The 24,215-nt window shown below is 45.0% G+C and overlaps 1 protein-coding gene across 3 annotated transcripts in view; it reads left to right on the top strand.

Moving 5' to 3' along the window:
- The window catches only part of LOC120050110 (neuron navigator 3-like), a 226,253-nt gene that overhangs the window by 172,249 nt on the left and 29,789 nt on the right, over window positions 1–24,215 (top strand). For 2 of the 3 annotated variants that reach the window (XM_038996755.1, XM_038996754.1), the window contains exons 13-21: window positions 7,809–7,935; window positions 8,749–9,034; window positions 9,844–10,555; window positions 11,888–12,328; window positions 13,105–13,146; window positions 15,546–15,703; window positions 18,076–18,264; window positions 20,402–20,454; window positions 22,636–22,659. In XM_038996755.1, coding sequence (XP_038852683.1) covers window positions 7,809–7,935; window positions 8,749–9,034; window positions 9,844–10,555; window positions 11,888–12,328; window positions 13,105–13,146; window positions 15,546–15,703; window positions 18,076–18,264; window positions 20,402–20,454; window positions 22,636–22,659 — 2,032 coding nt within the window. Of the gene's footprint in view, window positions 1–7,808; window positions 7,936–8,748; window positions 9,035–9,843; window positions 10,556–11,887; window positions 12,329–13,104; window positions 13,147–15,545; window positions 15,704–18,075; window positions 18,265–20,401; window positions 20,455–22,004; window positions 22,026–22,635; window positions 22,660–24,215 lie in introns of all 3 variants that reach the window. The other variant, XM_038996753.1, reaches the window with a different exon arrangement.

Genomic DNA, 24,215 nt, shown 5'->3' with positions numbered 1-24,215 from the left:
CCTGTCCTCCAGTGCTTCATAATAATGTATTGACAATGTAATCATACTCGGTTTGAGTAACAAGCTTTTATTCTGAGATGTGTTATCAAGAAATGTCCCTTCTAACATTATGCTTGATTTATAGGTCCCTTTTTGTAAAGTATTATTTGTCTTCCTAACTACTCCTTCTTCTAGCCAAATACAACCATTCTGAATTGCACATTAGAGACAGTCACTTAATTAATGCAATTGACTTACCACCACAAAATAGGATGGCAGAGAAATCAAAAGGGTTAGTTAGCGTTACGATTATAGGCTTAGTTTTTCAAGAACAATCCAGATAGCCCCAGGTCTGTGATAGTCAACTGGGACAAATTGGGGTGGAAAATAGCAGAGAATTATAATCTTATTTCCAAGCACTTTGTAGACTAATTAATATTACTTTGGATTGTCAGCATTGTGTTAAGAAGACCACCGCAGGAGGGAAGAGGGAATTGTACCCAATGTGTCACAGCCGAGAGTGAGAGAGCGACAATTTACTCACTTTTAGAAAATCATTTGAAGGCAGTGGAGTTTTTAAACAGCCATCTGTTTTAGTTCTGCTCATTAATGTGGCAGCCAATAATAACACAGGCTATGAATCAGGAAGTAACTATTTGGATATCCAAACAGTATCATATGGATAGATAGTCATCACTTGTTAGCTGTTAGTCAAGGCTGACTATCTCACAACATTTTCATACCATTTCCTTGAAAACCATCCCTGTAATTTTGTGATTTAGACTAAATTTGGGATACGGTCTATAAAAGCAATCCCTTTTTCACAGGAAATTAGCCTCCCCTCTCTACTCAATCATCCCAAATAGACAGTGCTACCGTCGATGTTATCAAAAGTGATGGATTTGGTGGGGGGAATTGAAAGTATATCAGATAAGAGTCTCTTTCCTTTATGTCTGGCCTTCTCTCACAGAAGACTCACCTTATAGATTGATCAGGAGTTTGATGTGTAAGATTGGGCATAAAGGACGATTGACGCTGTACAGTAGTATAGTTTTTATCTCATGAAATGTTTAGTATTTATCTCATGTATTTATCATATTATTAGTAACATAGTACTACTGTATCTCATGAAATGTTTGAACGTTTAGGAGCTCTATTTTGTCTTAGTTTTCTGGCCCGGTTGCCTGCGCAGTACACAGTCATCCAAAGGTATTGATCATCAGAAAGGAGACACGAGTCATCTAAGGGCCGGTCTCTCATCACTTCCCAAAACTGGGATTTTGGTATGCTACCAATTCCTCTGAGACGGTGATAGATCCATTCCGAATGGCACCCTATTCCCTTGTACTGCACTACTATGATAAAAGGTTTTTGGGACGCAGTCTTAAACGTGTCTCTGTCGGCCCTCTTCTTGTCTGTTACCCATGGATCTCTGGTCTCTGGCGACGTTTAGGAAAGGGACATCACATTCCCCCCTGTTGGTGTTGTAGTTGTGAAGAACACAGGACCGGCTCTAGCCTTTTAGGGGCCCTAAGTGAGATTTATTCAGTTTTAAAGCTAATTTTCTGCAGTTCTACACATTTTGCCATGACTTATGCCATGTTAATGATATCTGAGTGAGAGTGACTAACAAAATCAATGGGGGCCCCCTGGAGGTCAGGGCCTTTGGGCACGTGCCCTGCGTGACCGGTCAGTATTCAGCCATGATTATTAGTTTAGATAGCTGGCTAGACTAATTTACCAGTCTAAAAATTGTTAGCTGACATGGCTTATTGAGTGACTGAGATAACAACAGAAATATTGTGGATGCACCTTGTGTATTTTTCTATTCTAACTCTCAACAGTAAGTTGAGACCCCGACTGAGTTTATGAACAGCCTGGGGCCGGCCCTGGAAGAACAGGACAGGTTTCTTTATTTTCAGAGGGGCACATCTAAGTAGAAAGACGATGTGACCTGACAAAAGCTGCTGTCACTATGGAAACTCAAGCGTTAGCCCTGGGTGCATTCTTGATCCTGAGTGCCATCATCGTCGAGTCAGAAGTTTATCTCTCCATGTTCCATTCTGGGAGTGGAAAGTCACTGTCAGCCACCACAAGTGCTTTGGATGCTGAAGCTCATCGTAACAACTTCCAGGCAAAGTCGTGGCGTCGCCATCGGCCACTTAAGATAAGAGGAAGTGATTACAGCAAACAAGCCAGCTTTTTTCAAGGCTATTGATTTCCATGTCTTTGTAGAATCCTATTGGAGAAAAGATGCATAGTGCCTTTCACTTTAAGCACCATCTGACTCTGTTTGAGATCAGGTCAGTGCAGCTCTTGCGGTGAAACGACAATTACACGTTTGATGTTAGAGTAGCTGTTGATCTTTGAAATGGCTTGTTCACAAAGTAACCACTCTGATTGATTCGATGTAAATACATCCAGGCTTTTAATGTGTAAAAGCAATGGGATACAAACTAGCTTGATAGCTTAGCTACACAGAAGCCCATCCATTTCTGTCCCAGACAATGGGTACGTTTACATGCACACAAGACTATGGTTATTGTCAACTCTCAGATTGTGAATACCTAATCATTCAAAAGACTTTTTTTAATCTGTGTTTTAATCGGAGTGTGCTGCTTACTTGGAATATGACCTTAAGCTGGTTAAGATAATCAGAGTAAGATGTTTATGCCATACTCGACCTATTACCATAATCAGTTTGTTATTGAATTATTAGTGTGCATATAAACATACTCAATGGAAAGTCTCAAAGGCTCAAAGGCTCAACTGATGCCATCTAACCAATGCCACTAAGCACCTGTCCTGAATCAGGACTTAACGAGGGGTGTGGCCAATTACCACCTACAACACTAAGCACCTGTCCTGAATCAGGACTTAACGAGGGGTGTGGCCAATTACCACCTACAACACTAAGCACCTGTCCTGAATCAGGACTTAACGAGGGGTGTGGCCAATTACCACCTACAACACTAAGCACCTGTCCTGAATCAGGACTTAACGAGGGGTGTGGCCAATTACCACCTACAACACTAAGCACCTGTCCTGAATCAGGACTTAACGAGGGGTGTGGCCAATTACCACCTACAACACTAAGGACCTGTCCTGAATCAGGACTTAACGAGCGGTGTGGCCAATTACCACCTACAACACTAAGTACCTGTCCTGAATCAGGACTTAACGAGCGGTGTGGCCAATTACCACCTACAACATTCTCAACATAGACACAATGAATCAACTGTTGATGATAGTATGCTTTTAATATCGGAGAAAATATGTAATGAAAATAGCATCTAGGCCCGTTGAAGCCAACAATCAATACCACCATCAATTAAAACAATGAGGAAGTGAATACATTTTTCTAGTGAAGATCTGCATCTTCACACATGATGATTCAATCACTCACCCTGTGCACGGTCATCATTGAAACTGCCTCCTAATAATAGAGTTTGGGGACATATTAAATGGCAAAATGATAAATGACATATGGCCAATGAGAAATTGGCTATCGTGAAATGGGATCCAGGCCAGACACAGGCCACAGGCAATTTATAGTTTCCATTTATTTCATGGAATTGAGATGTTCAGACACCTATATTCCAAAAAGATGGAGGAGCTGAGAATTCCCCTTTAACTGTCAAGGATTCCATTTGCACAGTTCAAACTTTTGCTCCAAATGAAATAGTTTGCTTAACTCTACATAGAGTACAGTAAGAAAACGTGCCCTTTCCAGCGCCGTCTTCTTAACAGGCTCACCCTGTTGGCATTGCAAAAGGGAATGATTTTAAAACGTGCCCTTTCCAGCTCCGTCTTCTTAACAGGCTCACCCTGTTGGCATTGCAAAAGGGAATGATTTTAAAACGTGCCCTTTCCAGCTCCGTCTTCTTAACAGGCTCACCCTGTTGGCATTGCAAAAGGGAATGATTTTATTATTGTATAACTAACTGTGAACTTGATATTTAAATTCTTGGTGTTATCCAATGCTGATATGAATAGCTTTCAATCCCCTTGAAAAGCACGAAAGAGGTTGTAAAAATCAATAAGCAGGGAGAATGCACCCGTGCATGTCCACACTGTTATATCTTTCAGAGGAACACCCACACATCTCTCCCAACACCCATTGTGGGCCTTTCATACAACTCATTATTTTCTCCTTTTGAGCCTGTCTTTGCGTTTCAGCTTTGTCTTGGATGAGTTATAGATGTCAGGGGAGAAGTAATGTTCACTCGACTAAAATGGAATAAGCAAACTATCTTAGCAATGAGAACTTCACTTTTCTAAGGGATTGGAAGTCATCTCTGATCTGTCATCTCTGATCTGTCATCTCTGATCTGTCATCTCTGGTCTGTCATCTCTGATCTGTCATCTCTGGTCTGTCATCTCTGATCTGTCATCTCTGATCTGTCATCTCTGGTATGTCATCTCCCATATGTGGTAGAGGACAGTTGCTCAGTCATATATGATTGAATTGAGACTACAATACCTCAGGGTTTATTGTTTCATGTCCTTGAGCAGGTTAAATCCTCTCATCTCTCCCCTCTTAGACAGTCGATGAGGTTCCCACACGTTGTTGGTTCATTTGTCGTATTTCTTTAGTTCCCTGTATGTATGACTGTAGCTATGCTGGATCAAATTGGCTGCATTTCCCTCTGAGACTCAATTTCTAGCTTTAGTGAGGTGATCAGATTCCAAATGTTAATTCATGCTAGAGATACATACACACAGATTGTCATGGCAACCATCCACTGTGTGTGTGTGTGTGTGTGTGTGTGTGTGTGTGTGTGTGTGTGTGTGTGTGTGTGTGTGTGTGTGTGTGTGTGTGTGTGTGTGTGTGTGTGTGTGTGTGTGTGTGTGTGTGTGTGTGTGTGTGCATGAGCCTGAGACGGAGAGAGAACTAATACATTATTATTGAGGGGGATGTATTAGGTGTGATAAGAGAAAATGGAATTGGACATGACTGAAACATATTTCTGGAGATCCCCAATCTCTGGAGCTGTGGTAATTAAACAGCGTGTGCAGAAATGATCACTGGTTGAACCATATGGCCTTTGTTTAGGGGTTCTGGGTACATCACCTGCATAATAACCAGACCAGTGTTCAGATACTATTTGAAATCATTTCAAATACTTTATCTGGGCTTGATTCCGCTTGCCTGACGCAATGGAACTGATAGAATAGTTTCAAAACTGAAAAACCCACCCACCCACAACACTACAGCCAGGCTCAAACAAACACTCAAACTATTGGAAAGATTTTAAATAGTATTTGAACCCAGGCCTGATAAGAAAGTCAAAACCATCCAATGATGTAATGCTAACATGTTCCATACATCACATATACAGTCCTGATCCATACATCCCATATACAGTCCTGATCCATACATCACATATACAGTCCTGATCCATACATCCCATATACAGTCCTGATCCATACATCCCATATACAGTCCTGATCCCTACATCCCATATACAGTCCAGATCCATACATCACATATACAGTCCTGATCCATACATCACATATACAGTCCTGATCCATACATCACATATACAGTCCTGATCCATACATCACATATACAGTCCTGATCCATACATCCCATATACAGTCCTGATCCATACATCACATATACAGTCCTGATCCATACATCCCATATACAGTCCTGATCCATACATCACATATACAGTCCTGATCCATACATCACATATACAGTCCTGATCCATACATCACATATACAGTCCTGATCCATACATCCTATATACAGTCCTGATCCATACATCCCATATACAGTCCTGATCCATACATCCCATATACAGTCCTGATCCATACATCACATATACAGTCCTGATCCATACATCCCATATACAGTCCTGATCCATACATCACACATACAGTCCTGATCCATACATCCCATATACAGTCCTGATCCATACATCCCATATACAGTCCTGATCCATACATCACATATACAGTCCTGATCCATACATCCTATATACAGTCCTGATCCATACATCACATATACAGTCCTGATCCATACATCACATATACAGTCCTGATCCATACATCCCATATACAGTCCTGATCCATACATCACATATACAGTCCTGATCCATACATCCCATATACAGTCCTGATCCATACATCCCATATACAGTCCTGATCCATACATCACATATACAGTCCTGATCCATACATCACATATACAGTCCTGATCCATACATCACATATACAGTCCTGATCCATACATCCCATATACAGTCCTGATCCATACATCCTATATACAGTCCTGATCCATACATCACATATACAGTCCTGATCCATACATCACATATACAGTCCTGATCCATACATCACATATACAGTCCTGATCCATACATCCCATATACAGTCCTGATCCATACATCCCATATACAGTCCTGATCCATACATCACATATACAGTCCTGATCCATACATCACATATACAGTCCTGATCCATACATCCCATATAAAGTCCTGATCCATACATCACATATACAGTCCCGATCCATACATCCCATTTACAGTCCCGATCCATACATCCCATATACAGTCCCAATCCATACATCCCATATACAGCCCCGATCCATACATCCCATATACAGTCCAGATCCATACATCCCATATACAGTCCAGATCCATACATCCCATATACAGTCCCGATCCATACATCCCATATACAGTCCCGATCCATACATCCCATATACAGTCCCGATCCATACATCCCATATACAGTCCCGATCCATACATCCCATATACAGTCCCGATCCATACATCCCATATACAGTCCCGATCCATACATCCCATATACAGTCCCGATCCATGCATCCCATTTTCAGTCCTGATCCATACATCACCATATATAGTCATGTTTTGACCATGCTGGTCATCTATGAATGTTTGAACATCTTGAAGAGTGATTTGGCCTTAATGGCCATGTACTCTTATAATCTCCACTAGGTTCCTGCCTTTCTAGGGAGTTTTTCCTTGCCACCGTGCTTCTACATCTGCATTGCTTGCTGTTTGGGGTTTTAGCCTGGGTTTCTGCATATGCACTTTGTGACATCTTCTGATGTAAAAAGGGCTTCATAAATACATTTTATTTGTTGAGAAATTATCCCAGGATACACAATACCCAGAAGTCAATAGCCTAATGAAGATTTAAAGAGGGCCACCGCCACTCAATGTACTAATGAGAGAGGATGAGTGATCAACAACAGTGATAGATGGGAGGAGGTGATTGGAAATTGAGCGAATCCTCACCCACGACAGAGATTGCTTGTTTCCGGCATATCTCCTGGCTCCCTGGGGACTGGGTAGGTTTCATTAAGGCAGCGTGATAGGCAGCCAGATGCAGGTACAATGCATAGTGCACCTCGTGGTGAAGTTTCCCCTAGGTACAGATCTAGGATCACCTTCCCCTCCACCAATCATTAAGTTAACCATTAGTCCGGGAAATGCAAAACCTCAAGATCAGTGTCTAGGGGCAACTTCACCCTACACAGAGTGCATTACCTGCAGGTTGGAAGGGGTTTCTCTTTTACACGGTGCAGAGATGCACGTTTCTGAGTTTACCTGAAGGGTTACTGGAAGGGTGAAGGAGAGGATTGTTGGTATTTGTGGAGGGATGACAAAATGGAATGAAAGATTGATATGGTGGGAAGATGGATGGCTTCTGTCTTTATCACTCATCTCTGACACCTCTCTCTCTCTCTGTCTCTCTGTCTCTCTGTCTCTCTGTCTCTGTCTCTCTCTCTCTCTCTCTCTCTCTCTCTCTGTCTCTCTCTCTCTCTCTCTCTCTCTCTCTCTCTCTCGTAGTTGGGATGACAGCAGTTCGGTCAGCAGCGGTCTCAGTGACACTGTAGATAACATCAGCACAGACGATCTGAACACGCCCACCTACCCCGCCGTCACATCGTCACCACGCAAGAACAAGGCAGCCCAGGTACAGTGCACCATGGAGTGTAAATGAAGGAAGTAGGCTTGTCCGAGCCAGAACGACCCATAGAGCCTATATCCTGTTTATTCTCTTATAAATGAACAATAATAGAGCATATCCATGCTTCCAGACATTGAACTAACTGTGAGTAATGATACTGAAGCATCACTGTCTTTGCACTTGCTTCAATTAAAACAGGGACATGTCTGTCATACTTTTTGAGTATGTGTAACAATGAGGTATATCACTGTAGTCTGGAAATGAAGCTATTTACTTTGTTTTAATTGGCTTTCAAGAGAGAAAGCCAAGGAAATGTACAGCGGAACCCACTCATTGTGCAGTGTTCAGGGAGCATGGTAAAAATAGCCAAGTATGTGTGCCTTGTGGAAACCTCAACAGATTGATCTCTTAAGAGACTGTTGGTGTGGTTAGTGAGGGAGGGTTCACCATCTGTCAGGTGGCTTACTCATACTGTATTGTGTGTGTGTGTGTGTGTGTGTGTGTGTGTGTGTGTGTGTGTGTGTGTGTGTGTGTGTGTGTGTGTGTGTGTGTGTGTGTGTGTGTGTGTGTGTGTGTGTGTGTGTGTGTGTGTGTGTGTGTGTGTGTGTGTGGTTTTGTTTTATTTTGTTTTACTATCCTTGTGGGGACCAGAAGTCTTCATAAGGATAGTAAAACAAGTAAAAAGCCTGTTTTAGTGTTAGGGGTTAAGTTTAGGGTTATAATTAGGGGTTAGGGAAAATAGGATTTTGAATTGGAATAAATGTTTTGGTCACCACAAGGATAGTAAAATAAAGGTGTGTGGGTTACTGACTGTCCCAGGCGGACACACACCAGCATGTGGAGCAGGAGGTCAGCAGCAGCTGGGCCGGAGCTGAAGATCTGAAGAAGGTGGACGAGGAGCTGGATGTCAGCATGGAGCCCAGCTCAAAGTGGAAATCTTCCTCCTCCTCTGCCTCCTCGCCAGCGGGGCAGTGCGGCGAGGATCCCGGGCAGAAGACGGGCCTACCCATGTCCCAGACTGGCTCCTGGAGAAGGGGTATGACTGCCCAGGTGGGCATCACGCCCCCCCGGACCAAAGGCACCAGCGCCACCCTCAAAACCCCTGGTAGGACCCGCCCTCCTTCTTCGACCTACTTCAGACCTTGCTTATTTCTTTCTACCATGGCCCTGTTGGAAAACTGTAGAAATAACTTCCTTCCTTCCTTGTTGTCTTGAGGTGAGCACAGATCTACAGTATAAGTGATTGTATCGGTGTATCCAAGGTTACCGCCGTATTACGTTCACCAATTCAGATCTGTGAGTACTTCAAGGAAGGTAGGAAGGATGTATTTCTGACCTATTTGAACAGGGCCCATGTCTAACTGAGGATGGATGGTGGTGTATATTATTCTCTGACTGGTCATTCATTCAATCAAACTGCCTGTCTGGTTGATATTAGAACCAGGAAATGTCCATCCTAGCTTCATTTATAAGTGAATTTCATTTGTTGATGTGTTCCAGTTTGACATTGATTAGATAACAGGGTCAAAGATTTCGGCCAATCAGATTATTCATTAGGAAACCAGTGTCGTTGCCCTTTGAGGCCCTCGGTAATGTTTGTTGTTTCTCCGTTCTACTTTATCTTTTTCTCAATCGTGTTTTGGTTTGCTCAGCAAGTCTTCTCATGTTTGGATTAGTATAGCTTTCTATTTTAGCTGAGCTTTGTGAAAAGAGTTGTAAAATATTAGCGAAGTGTAAAGTCATTTGGCACGCCTGCCCTGTAGCCCTACAGATGATGATGAAGATGAGTCCCGTTATTTACCAATAAGCTGCGAGGTCCGTCTCCCTTCTGCTCGATCCTAGCTAAATTATTCAGTACCCCAGCAGTTTGCAGAGGGGAAGGTGTTTGTTAATGACTGGCCTTTGTATCGACAGGTAAAACTGATGACGCTAAGGCCTCAGAGAAATGCAAGGCCCCCTCCAAGACCGCTGGCATCCAGCGCTCGCCCTCCGACGCTGGCAAGAGCAGTGGCGACGAGGGCAAGAAACCCCCCTCGGGCATCGCCCGCCCCCCCACCACTGGGTCGTTCGGGTATAAAAAGATGGCCAGCCCCCCCTCTGGTGCCCTCATCACGTCCAGCGGTGCCACCCTGGCCAGTGGCTCCGCCACCCTGGGGAAGGTGCCCAAGTCTTCGGCTATCGGCAAGGGGACAGGGATCAGCGGAGGCCGTAAGACCAGCCTGGATGGCTCCCAGCCCCAGGACGATGGGGTGCTGATGGGCTGCGGAGGCTCCAAGGTGCCCCTCCAGTACCGCTCTCTGCCCCGGCCGGCCAAGTCCTCCAGCGGGGGGGTGGTGGGGCGCAGCGGGCACCGCTCCAGTTCCAGCAGCATCGATTCCAATGTCAGCTGCAAGTCGGCCGGAGGAACGGGGACCAAGCGAAGGGACGCTGGGAAGGTGGGCTCGGGGCGCTCCAGCCCCATCCCCATCACCATCAACCAGACGGACAAGGAGAAAGTGGCCGTGTCGGACCAGGACCCAGCAGGTTTATCCACCTCCCCCAAGTCCAGCCCCACCTCCACGGGCCAGTCTGGCCTCAGGCAACCAGGGTCCAAGTACCCGGACATCGCCTCACCTACCTTCCGCAGGTCAGTCAACGCTGCTCACTTGGTTTCCCCTGCACTCATATAAGAGCTTGGTAGCCTAGCCAAGCAGCTGCCATTTTTCATCTCTATTATAAAGGTGGAGGGAGCTTGTTGTTCCCTAGGCACTCTCACCGACTGCGTGCTCGAGGCCCCCACAGAATAATGAAGTGTTGTTTGTGAGGTGAGGTACAATGTTGTTTCTCAGCTCCAAGATGCTACTGATAGATAGAGGTGTTCATTGGTGCTGTCAGAATTACAGGTAGAAGTTCACTTCTTCTCTGAAGCGGCGCAGAATTAGCATTCCAAAGTCTCATATATATATATATATTTTAGGTAGTAAGGTAATAAGACATTAAATCATATCCCAGCACAGAAACATTGGTCTGAGTTTGTTCGTTGGGCTTGAGAGTCGGGGAGGCAAAGGTTGCCCCCTGCTGTTCGGTAGATGTCATCACAGAAACTGATGGCATTTCTCTCAAGATGAACGGTAGATGATTTGCCATTCAGGTCAGGCTAAACTGATTAACTGACAGTGAGAAAGCTATTCTGTTCGTGAACCCCTGTCTCATTAGTTAGGTGCGCTCACAAGGCGTGTCCGGACACGGCCACGCCGTCCGACCTGTCGAGGCGCAGAGTGCATTTTTGATTTGTGCGTATACCCCTAAGAAAAAGGCACCTATTAATTGGGAGCCTGTTTGATGGCAGCCCCACGTCAGACACGACAGGAAGGACCTGTGAACAACAAATGTGTTGCTGAGTGACCAGATTGGCTGATTACATGCATGGAATGGAAATGGGGCAATGCTATGATCACAGCTGTCTGAACCACAGCTGTCTGAACCACAGCTGTCTGAACCACAGCTGTCTGAACCACAGCTGTCTGAACCACAGCTGTCTGAACCACAGCTGTCTGAATTAAAATCACTGGGAGCTCCATCGTCTCAACTGTCACCCTATTCCCATAGGGCTCTGGTCTAAAGTAGTGTACTAAGTAGTGCAATATATAGGGAATAGGGTGCCATTTGGGATGCACACATACTCTAACAGAGGCAGTAGGGAAGGTGTACTTCTTCATAGTGTCTATGAAGAAGAATATGGTAGGCTTTTGAGATAGTTGCTAAAGGTGATGAAGATAGGGGAGGGGCAGTGTTGAGCGGAATTCAAACTTTTCCCAAGCTCCTATTTCCTTGGTGTAATCAAATAAATGTAATACTGTTCTATATCAAACAACCTAGTTCTGAACCTAGAGACTGAGTTTGTTCAGTCTATGAGGGGATCATGATTGCCATAAATAGTCTGTGAGTGAATGGAACCATCTCTTTCTCTCTCTCCCAGGTTGTTTGGCACCAAAGCCAGCAGCAAGGCCAGTACCCCAGGCACACCCGACTCAGGCAAGTGCCCCTCTGCGTTGGGCAGCCCTCATGGCACATTGGCGCGCCAGGCCAGCCTGGACTCTCCCTCTTCGGGCACGGGGAGCCTGGGCAGCGCGGGCGGGCAGAGCGGGGCTAGCAGCCCACTTTATGGCAAGGTCCCTGACCTGGGCACTGATTCGCCTGCCTCCAGCCCGGCGTCAGGCCTCTCGCTGCCCTCCAACGCCCGCCCCTGGCCCACCAACCTCAGCAGCTCCTCGGCATGCTCTGGCAGTAAGGACACACTGAGCTGCCAGAGCATGACCAGTCTGCACACCAGCTCCGAGTCCATTGACCTGCTGCTGGGGCACCACCACGGCCCCAAAGTCACCCGCACGGCCAGCGTCAAGTCCACGCTTTCTGAGGGGTGAGTCCCAATGTGGAACAACGTAACTCCATTAGGTTCCTGTGGGTAGTTTGTTTCAGACCAGCAGGTGTAACATGTACATCAGTGGTGGCTGATGGGAGAAGATTTTGTAATGGTTGGAATGAAGGGAACAATATCAAACACAACAAACACAGGGAAGCTACGTGTTTCACTCCGTTCCGTTTATTCCATTCCAGCCATTACAATGAGCCCGTCCTCCTATATCTTATCACACCAGCCATCTCTGACAAACAGCCATCAATGTACAGACACTTTGAAAATGGACTTGTAAACTGTATGTATGGAATACAACGTCATGCTCATCTTGTCCTTTCAGTATAGCTCAATGTTGTCATAGCGGTTTGTAATATTTCCTTCATTCACAGATTGTTGTCTAAATTGAGAGTATCAAACTAACCCAAATGTTCGGTTTAATGTGTGCTTTCCGTATGTCTGTTTCTTGGGTAACGTTGCCCATTGTAGTGGGCTAAAGCATTCTCACTTTAGACAGTATGTGTGTTCTATCAATCAATAGATGTGAATTGAATCCATGGCATCATGATCTTTTAAATGTAGGATCTTAATTTGACCAGTTTCTCACAGCAGGAAAATAATCCTCCAGCAAAGTGGAAAGTACAGACTTTAGAAGTCTTTTTAAACCTCAAATACAGTACACTACAAGATTGCATTTCCTGCTGTGCGACAACAGGGTGATCAAATTAAGATCCTACACCTGTAGGTAATTCTAATGTTTTTCGTTCTCTGTGTCTTAACAGCATGCCTCTTGACAGAAACACACTCCCCAAAAAGGGACTGAGGTAACTCATCACTCATGCCTTGTCCTTTTGGTGTTTCCTTGTTTTGTCTTTTCATTCATTCTCACAAGTTATTCATGTCTTTCTAACTGACAAAATCACATGTTGTGTCTAATGTCATGTTGGTGTAGGAAAGCGGTGTTACATAATGACGTTAGCATTTTGCTTGACATTTGTCTCAGGAGATTTAGCCGATGAGGGTTTGGCACATTGAAAATTGAATATATTAATGGGAGTGACAATTTAGTTTCACCTCATAAAAGGCTTCAATTGCTATACAAATCCTGTTGAAGAATTATTTTCTAGAGGTAGACTATTAGTAACTGTTGTTCCTCTGGACACTCCACAGTTCCTCACAGATTACAGGTGCCTGAAGTCAATGATCCCATGTAGTCTAGTGGATTCTGAATAGCTATACTTGTTTTCCTCCTCATTGACTGTAGGGCAAGGCAGGGCATCCATTTTAAATCAAGTTTCCACTACTCCTGTCCTATTTAATGGCTGAAATCATGTCCAGACCCTCAACACTAGAAAGTGTGGCACCCTATTGGCACCCTATTCCCTATATATAGTGCCCTACTTTTGATCTGGGTCCATAGGGCTCTGCTCAAAAGAAGTGCACTATGGAATATGGTTCCATTTGGGATTCAGCCCCTATCACACCACCATGCAACAAATGGCTTTTTTTACCCAATTACCATCTGCAAAAAGCACTGCAACAAATGGCTTTTTCTACCCAATTACTGTCTGCAAAAAGCACTGCAACAAATGGCTTTTTTTACCCAATTACCATCTGCAAAAAGCACTGCAACAAATGGCTTTTTTTACCCAATTACCGTCTGCAAAAAGCACTGCAACAAATGGCTTTTTTTACCCAATTACCGTCTGCAAAAAGCACTGCAACAAATGGCTTTTTCTACCCAATTACTGTCTGCAAAAAGCACTGCAACAAATGGCTTTTTCTACCCAATTACTGTCTGCAAAAAGCACTGCAACAAATGGCTTTTTCTACCCAATTACTGTCTGCAAAAAGCACTGCAACAAATGGCTTTTTCTACCCAATTACTGTCTGCAAAAAGCACTGCAACAAATCCAGGCTCCTTTGATATTTGTCTTTATTAGACTGCAGTAGAGAGTGAATCTCTACCTTGAGTAGGAGTTCTGCAACCTTTTAGAATTCACTCCATGTAATGCTAAGGGGATGTTTGACAACACAGAAAGAACACGTATTTCCTTTTAACTGTACTTTCACAGCAGGCGTGGAGGCATTTTCCCTTCAGACGTTTATTTCTATTGGTCTCAGACGCCTCAGCAGTTTAGGACTGGGTTGTATTTCTTGTCCCTGACTTTTTTTCTAGCCCAGAGGGATTCAAAGCAACAAATTGCCTTTTTTCAAGCCAGATAATAGCTACATGATTATGATATTCATGTGTCCAATGCTCAGTTTTAAATGCACATTAAGCAGACTTCAAAACATACTCTGATTGAGGCGTTCTCTCCTCTGAACTCCAAGTGGAATTCAAAATCAATGGACAATTCTGTGCAAAAGAGACAATTTGATTTGAAGTTGAACATGCAGACATGTGCACATGATTTATCATTCAATACCTTTTACTGTCATTAGATGTCAATCAGTGTACCTTTCTTCGTCTGAAAGAATTCAGAGTGGGGTATTAGTATGACAGACAGTCTGTTATGAGCGTCAGTGTTGAAAGGATGAGCTTGAACTCAATTATCTTCCTTTAAGGATTAAACATGGCTGCCTATCAACCATTTAGATAACTCTTCCCCCCGCTAGGAACCGCTAGAGATGAGGAGAGTAAAGACTGTCAGTGTCTTTGACCATGTGTAAACCGAGTGTCTTTGATCATGTGTGTATGTGTGCATGCATGCACATAGGTGGGATGGGTGGCCGTGCCTGTGTGTGGGTGGATGCATGTGTGTGTGTCTGTGTCCACAGTGCTTGACTTGGGCCGGAACACACCAGAACTCTTCCACCTCCCTCCAACGTTATACTGCTTGAGGTCCAGCACCTCTTTTAGAATATTGACTTAATTATATTGTGGCGTTTCGGCACCTATATATTAACAGAGTACCGGCACCTATATATTAACAGAGTACCGGCACTTATATATAAACAGAGTACCGGCACTTATATATAAACAGAGTACCGGCACTTATAAATAAACAGAGTACCGGCACTTATATATTAACAGAGTGCCGCCACCTATTTTAGTCAAAGTCAAGCACTGTGTGTACGTACATAACTATGCATGAGTTAGTGAATATATTTGTCACCACACTTCAGTCATGTGATATGTAGATGATGCAGTTGCATGGTTCAATAGACGTCATGTTGAATCAGTGGTGCCACTAGTTGATGTGTACCACGTCCTCTCTAGGTACCCTCCCTCGTCCAGACAGACGTCCCATGAGGAGGGGAAGGAGTGGCTGCGTTCTCACTCCACTGGAGGGTTACAGGACACGGGGAGTCAGTCTCCTCTCTCCCCCCCTGGAGTTGCATGCACAAGCACCGGAAAATACCACTACTCCAACCTGCGTAAGCCCTACTTCAAATACCACTACTCCAACCTGTGTAAGCCCTACTTCAAATACCACTACCCCAACCTGCGTAAGCCCTACTCCAAATACCACTACCCCAACCTGCGTAAGCCCTACTTCAAATACCACTACCCCAACCTGCGTAAGCCCTACTCCAAATACCACTACCCCAACCTGCGTAAGCCCTACTCCAAATACCACTACCCCAACCTGCGTAAGCCCTACTCCAAATACCACTACCCCAACCTGCGTAAGCACTACTTCAAATACCACTACTCCAACCTGCGTAAGCACTACTCCAAATATCACTACTCCAAGCTGCGTAAGCCCTACTTCAAATACCACTACCCCAACCTGCGTAAGCCCTACTTCAAATACCACTACTCCAACCTGCGTAAGCCCTACTTCAAATACCACTACTCCAACCTGCGTAAGCCCTACTTCAAATACCACTACTCCAACCTGCGTAAACCCTACTTCAAATACCACTACCCCAACCTGCGTAAGCCCTACTTCAAATACCACTACTCCAACCTGCGTAAGCCCTACTTCAAATACCACTACTCCAACCTGCGTAAGCCCTACTTCAAATACCACTACTCCAACCTGCGTAAGCCCTACTTCAAATACCACTACTCCAACCTGCGTAAGCCCTACTTCAAATACCACTACTCCAACCTGTGTAAGCCCTACTTCAAATACCACTACCCCAACCTGCGTAAGCCCTACTCCAAATACCACTACCCCAACCTGCGTAAGCCCTACTCCAAATACCACTACCCCAACCTGCGTAAGCACTACTTCAAATACCACTACTCCAACCTGCGTAAGCACTACTCCAAATATCACTACTCCAACCTGCGTAAGCCCTACTTCAAATACCACTACCCCAACCTGCGTAAGCCCTACTTCAAATACCACTACTCCAACCTGCGTAAGCCCTACTTCAAATACCACTACTCCAACCTGCGTAAGCCCTACTTCAAATACCACTACTCCAACCTGCGTAAACCCTACTTCAAATACCACTACCCCAACCTGCGTAAGCCCTACTTCAAATACCACTACTCCAACCTGCGTAAGCCCTACTTCAAATACCACTACTCCAACCTGCGTAAGCCCTACTTCAAATACCACTACTCCAACCTGCGTAAGCCCTACTTCAAATATCACTACTCCAACCTGCGTAAGCCCTACTTCAAATACCACTACTCCAACCTGCGTAAGCAATACTCCAAATATCACTACTCCAATCTGCGTAAACCCTACTTCAAATACCACTACTCCAAGCTGCGTAAGCAATACTCCAAATACCACTCCTCCAAATACCACTACTCCAACCTGCGTAAGCCCTACTTCAAATACCACTACTCCAACCTGCGTAAGCACTACTCTAAATACCCCTACTCCAACCTGCGTAAGCACTCCTCCAAATACAACTACTCCAAATACCACTACTCCAAATGCCACGACTCCACATACCACTACTCCAAATACCCCTACTCCAACCTGCATAAGCACTATTCCAAATACCACTACTCCAACCTGCGTAAGCCCTACTTCAAATACCACTACTCCAACCTGCGTAAGCCCTACTCCAAATACCACTACTCCAACCTGCGTAAGCCCTACTCCAAATACCACTACCCCAACCTGCGTAAGCACTCCTCCAAATACCACTACTCCAAATACCACTACTCCAAATACCACTACTCCAAATGCCACGACTCCACATACCACTACTCCAAATACCCCTACTCCAACCTGCATAAGCACTATTCCAAATACCACTACTCCAAATACCACTACTCCAACCTGCGTAAGCACTACTCCAAATACCACTCCTCCAAATACCACTCCTCCAAATACCACTACTCCAAATACCACTACTCCAACCTGTGTAAGCACTACTCCAAATACCACTCCTCCAAATACCACTACTCCAACCTGCGTAAGCCCTACTCCAAATACCACTCCTCCAAATACCACTCCTCCAAATACCACTACTCCAACCTGCGTAAGCACTACTCCAAATACCACTCCTCCAAATACCACTCCTCCAAATACCACTCCTCCAAATACCACTACTCCAACCTGCGTAAGCCCTACTCCAAATACCACTACTCCAAATACCACTACTCCAACCTGTGTAAGCCCTACTCCAAATACCACTACTCCAAATACCACTACTCCAACCTGCGTAAGCCCTACTCCAAATACCACTACTCCAAATACCACTACTCCAACCTGCGTAAGCACTACTCCAAATACCACTCCTCCAAATACCACTACTCCAACCTGCGTAAGCCCTACTCCAAATACCACTACTCCAACCTGTTTGTGCGTGTGTGTGTGTGTTTTCTCCCCCAGTGAGCCCCACCAACCTGTCACCCTACAACCTGCCAGGACCCAGCGGTATGAGTCGCTCCAACAGCATCCCTGCCCAGGACTCTTTTGACCTGTATGGAGAAGCCCACCTGGGGGGCAGCGCCACCTCTCTGGAGGACAGACCCCGGGGCATGAGCCGCTCTGGCTCCTTCAGGGACAGCACCGATGAAGGTAGGCCCAGACTGTGGTCCTGTGTGGTTCAGTTGGTAGAGCAGGGCGCTAGCAACGCCCGGATCATGGGTTTCCGATTCCCGCTGCTGCCACCCATACAAAAATGTATGCAAGTACTACTTTGGAATTAAAGAGACTTACAGTAGTCTGCTTGATGGCATATATTAATATTATACACTGCTCAAAAAAATAAAGGGAACACTTAAACAACACAATGTAACTCCAAGTCAATCACACTTCTGTGAAATCAAACTGTCCACTTAGGAAGCAACACTGATTGACAATACATTTCACATGCTGTTGTGCAAATGGAATAGACAAAAGGTGGAAATTATAGGCAATTAGCAAGACACCCCCAATAAAGGAATGGTTCTGCAGGTGGTGACCACAGACCACTTCTCAGTTCCTATGCTTCCTGGCTGATGTTTTGGTCACTTTTGAATGCTGGCAGTGCATTCACTCTAGTGGTAGCATGAGACGGAGTCTACAACCCACACAAGTGGCTCAGGTAGTGCAGTTCATCCAGGATGGCACATCAATGCGAGCTGTGGCAAAAAGGTTTGCTGTGTCTGTCAGCGTAGTGTCCAGAGCATGGAGGCGCTACCAGGAGACAGGCCAGTACATCAGGAGACGTGGAGGAGGCCGTAGGAGGGCAACAACCCAGCAGCAGGACCGCTACCTCCGCCTTAGTGCAAGGAGGTGCACTGCCAGAGCCCTGCAAAATGACCTCCAGCAGGCCACAAATGTGCATGTGTCTGCTCAAACGGTCAGAAACAGACTCCATGAGGGTGGTATGAGGGCCCGACGTCCACAGGTGGGGGTTGTGCTTACAGCCAAACACTGTGCAGGACGTTTGGCATTTGCCAGAGAACACCAAGATTGGCAAATTCGCTACTGGCGCCCTGTGCTCTTCACAGATGAAAGCAGGTTCACACTGAGCACATGAACACATGTGACAGACGTGACAGAGTCTGGAGACGCCGTGGAGAACGTTCTGCTGCCTGCAACATCCTCCAGCATGACCGGTTTGGCGGTGGGTGAGTCATGGTGTGGGGTGGCATTTCTTTGTGGGGCCGCACAGCCCTCCATGTGCTCGCCAGAGGTAGCCTGACTGCCATTAGGTACCGAGATGAGATCCTCAGACCCGTTGTGAGACCATATGCAGACACATGCACATTTGTGGCCTGCTGGAGGTCATTTTGCAGGGCTCTGGCAGTGCACCTCCTTGCACAAAGGCGGAGGTAGCGGTCCTGCTGCTGGGTTGTTGCCCTCCTACGGCCTCCTCCACGTCTCCTGATGTACTGGCCTGTCTCCTGGTAGCGCCTCCATGCTCTGGACACTACGCTGACAGACACAGCAAACCTTTTTGCCACAGCTCACATTGATGTGCCATCCTGGATGAACTGCACTACCTGAGCCACTTGTGTGGGTTGTAGACTCCGTCTCATGCTACCACTAGAGTGAATGCACTGCCAGCATTCAAAAGTGACCAAAACATCAGCCAGGAAGCATAGGAACTGAGAAGTGGTCTGTGGTCACCACCTGCAGAACCATTCCGTTATTGGGGGTGTCTTGCTAATTGCCTATAATTTCCACCTTTTGTCTATTCCATTTACACAACAGCATGTGAAATGTATTGTCAATCAGTGTTGCTTCCTAAGTGGACAGTTTGATTTCACAGAAGTGTGATTGACTTGGAGTTACATTGTGTTGTTTAAGTGTTCCCTTTATTTTTTTGAGCAGTGTATATATATATATTAATAACTTGTCTGTGGGACGCTGCTTAGACCAAGAAGAAGTGATAGTCAGGCTTGAGTTCTCAGACTGCAGCTCAAAATGCACTGGACTAGGAACCCGGCTTTTTCTGCTTCTGCTTTTGGTGTTTCAGTTAACATTTTGGTAACGTGACGGTGCCACTTGAAAGTAATGTTACTAGTCAATGACTAGGCCCTTTGAATTATCCAAACGAGTACTTCATTAGTACACAGCCACACACATGCCATTAGAATATGGTACTTTTACATGCAGATGAGATGGTGCCACAGATTATATTATTTTAATTCCTCACTCGCTCTCGCTCTCACGCTCTCTCGCTCTCTCACTCTCTCTCGCTCTCTCTCTCTCTGTCTTTCTCTAGTCCATGGATCCTCACTGTCGCTGGTCTCCAGCACCTCGTCCCTGTACTCTGCGGTAAGTTTCGTTGTTTTCTCCAAACACACAAACAAACATTTAGACAATCATGCTTATGGCAGCCATGGGTGCTGTGTGTGATCCCGGTTAATTGGTGTCATTGGCCTAGAATTATTTTAGGAGACAATATGTAATACATTTTTCAGCAAACGACAGCCCTGCCACTTTTTGCTATAAGGCTGGAGAAATGTAACCACTCTCAAATTCAAAGATTGTGTTATGGATGCAAGGACAGAGTCCATGAAATCAGAGTAATATTTTGAAACATATTTGGGTTTAGGACGGGGTAGAACAGTTGTACTTTATAAGTTACATTCGTCAATAATAGACAGGTGTACGGATGGCTTTATAAACTGGGTGGTTCAAGCCCTGAATGCTGATTGGCTGACAGCCGTGGTATATGAGACTGTATACCACGGGTATGGCAAAACATTTATTTTTACTGCTCTAATTATGTTGGAAACCAGTTTATAATAGCAATAAGACACCTTGGCGGTGTGTGGTATATTGCCAATATACCACGGCTAAGGGCTGTGTCCAGGCACTCCGCATTGCGTGTTGCCTATGAACAGTCCTTAGCCGTGGTATATTGGCCATATACCACACCTTCTCGGACCTTAATACTTAAATATATCATACATGTTTATATTTTAGCAGTGCATCCAAGGTGATTTAGGCAAATTCAAGCTTGGTGAAGGTGTGGATTTTTGTGGGCAACAGACAACACTCCAGCTGCAGTCAAACTCAATGAGAAGACAGATCAGTTGAGGAAGATAATCAATTACTGGCGCTCTCCACCTCTTTCCTCCCCAGCAGAAAGTTCTAGAAAGGCCTGGAGACGAGTTTAGACTTTCACTGATTTCAGAGACTTGTTCTGAAAGTATTCCTATTGGGGCAGAAAGACAGCACTTATTGTTTATTCTTCATTTCATTGTGTTGATGTTTGGTTGTGTTCATATTTTAATATTTTTATTGTAATTTCATGTTTATTTGTTTCCATTACTATAATAGTTATGTCAGTTATGATTTGAATTTCATCATACTTTTCTGTTTGCTATTTTATCATTTCTTCTCATCTTTGGCATTATCTAGTCATCAGTTTTGTTTAATCTCATCTGTTATCACTCAACACCTGGGGCGTGTTCAGTAGGCAGAAAACGTTGTGAAACGGGGAGGTACTATTTCAACCTGTCCTATAGGAAACGCTTGTTTTCGTTTTCCGTTGCAAAGCGTTTTGCTGCGATGCGCCCTAATGAGCACGACCCTGATAAACACGACTGACAAAGAGCAATTTTATTCAAATCTCCTAGGAAGAACACTATGATAAAAGTATCATGACACATTTTCCCAAAGTCATTACAACACCAATCATTCAGCCCAACAATATAAAGATAGACAAAACATATAGATGTCAATCAAAAGGCCATAGATGATAACCAATGAGAATGCTTGGCTTACACAAAAGTTTGGCACCCTGTTTTCAGGGCAGAGTGTTGAGTTGCCATGGTTTCCCATTGCAGCAGCTTGAACCCACGTTTTCTTACTTCCAGGTTCTTTCCTTTCTGGCCAAGGTAAAGACTATGATGCTGTCAGCTATGATCTCTCCACACCACACAGACAACGTGTTTGTATGCCCACCACATGCTCTGATGCTGGTTGAATGTGGCAGATGTTCACACAGGTTTTTGGTTGTGGTGTGAAAAAGAACAACCAATGTTACTTGTGTGCAATGTTACCAGTGTGTATATATTGCAATACATACATACAATATATTATGTTAATTATCCCTGCCACATCGATTACATATGACTTGATTGGCCAAAATCAAAGGTTGTGTAAGTTCTTAGTACAGTCTGACCTGACTTGAAATGACACCACAGTCAACGATTTCCCAACACACGCAATAACATCTGCTAAATATGTGTATGTGACCAATAACATTTGATTTGATTTAATTTGATGCATCAAGAGCTGCCTTAGCATTTGCTTTCACTTCCGGGCGTCATCTATGGCCTTTTGGCTCCTGCATCATTCTCCATCAAAATCTCAACCCCAATGATCTACTCATTATGACAATGGGCTTTCATTGCATCCATAAAGAAGCTGTCAGAAGTGAATCATTGTTCATACAACGTGGCTTATTCCTGCACATCTTAACGACATGTCTTCTCTCCCAAACAGACAGAGGAAAAGGCACATTCTGAGGTAAGAGGCTTGGCTTGGTGAGGGACGAAATGTCTCCTGTCTGTCTGGTCTGTCTGTCTTTCTGTCTGGGCAACTGTCTGGTCGTCTCTGGTCTATGTCTGTCTGTCTGTCTGTCTGTCTGTCTGTCTGTCTGTCTGTCTGTCTGTCTGTCTGTCTGTCTGTCTGTCTGTCTGTCTGTCTGTCTGTCTGTCTGTCTGTCTGTCTGTCTGTCTGTCTGTCTGTCTGTCTGTCTGTCTGTCTGTCTGTCTGTCTGTCTGTCTGTCTGTCTGTCTGTCTGTCTGTCTGTCTGTCTGTCTGTCTGTGTCTGGTCTGTCTCTCTGGTCTGTCTCTCTGGTCTGTCTCTCTGGTCTGTCTCTCTGGTCTGTCTCTCTGGTCTGTCTCTCTGGTCTGTCTCTCTGGTCTGTCTCTCTGGTCTGGTCTGTCTCTCTGGTCTGTCTGGTCTCTGTCTGGTCTATCTAATCTCTGTCTGGTCGTCTGACCTGTTTGGTCGTCTGTCTGTCTGTCTGTCTGTCTGTCTGTCTGTCTGTCTGTCTGTCTGTCTGTCTGTCTGTCTGTCTGTCTGTCGGTCGGTCTGTCGGTCTGTCGGTCTATCTGGTCTGTCGGTCTATCTGGTCTGTCGGTCTATCTGGTCTGTCTATCTGGTCTGTCTGGTCTGGTCTGTCTGTCTATCTGGTCTGTCTGGTCTGGTCTGTCTGTATCTGGTCTGTCTGTATCTGGTCTGTCTGGTCTGTCTGGTCTTGTCTGTATGTCTCTCTGGTCTGTCTGATCTGTCTGGTCAGTCTATCTTTTCTGTCTGGTCAGTCTCTCTGTTTGTCTGCCTGGTCTGATCTGCCTGGTCTGGTCTGTCTGGTCTGTCTCTCTGTTTGTCTGCCTGTTCTGGTCTGCCTGGTCTGGTCTGTCTAGTCTGTCTGGTCTGGTCTGTCTGTCTCTCTGGTCTAGCTGGTCTGTCTGGTCAGTCTCTCTGTGTATCTATCTAGTCTGTCGCTCTGGTCTGTCTCTCTGGTCTGTCTGGTCTGTCAGTCTCTCTGTTTGTCTGTCTGGTCTGTCTGGTCTGTCAGTCTCTCTGTTTGTCTGTCTGGTCTGGTCTGTCTGTCTGGTCTGGTCTGTCAGTCTCTCTGTTTGTCTGGTCTGTCTGGTCTGTCAGTCTCTCTGTTTGTCTGGTCTGGTCTGGTCCGGTCAGATCTCCATAATGAAGATAACAATCAAAGCACGAGCAGTGATATATGTATCCACTTCGTCCAAAGTCAGGTTCTGGTCTATCAGTGGCGGACCTGAGCATAAAACTTGTGTTTATAACCTTGGACTTGGTGTCCAAGTCAAATTTCTTTGACCCTATGGTGCATTGCTTGTCATGAGCCAGTCTTTTAAACAACCAGGCATTTGAATATAACCAAACAGCACTTTGACATGATCTTTACCACACGTCATACTGACAGTCATGGACAAACATCACTAATACACCCTACTCTTTGTCCTTCTCTGTGGTTTCACTTCACACCCTATTCAGTTATCACTGCTTTTCTTTCATTACAATGACTTTCTGTTTGCACCCTACA

Source organism: Salvelinus namaycush, chromosome 6 (genome assembly GCF_016432855.1).
Source record: "Salvelinus namaycush isolate Seneca chromosome 6, SaNama_1.0, whole genome shotgun sequence".
NCBI lineage: Eukaryota > Metazoa > Chordata > Actinopteri > Salmoniformes > Salmonidae > Salvelinus > Salvelinus namaycush.
Note: the sequence above shows the minus strand (reverse complement) of the source record. Positions and strands in the feature narration are given on the sequence as shown.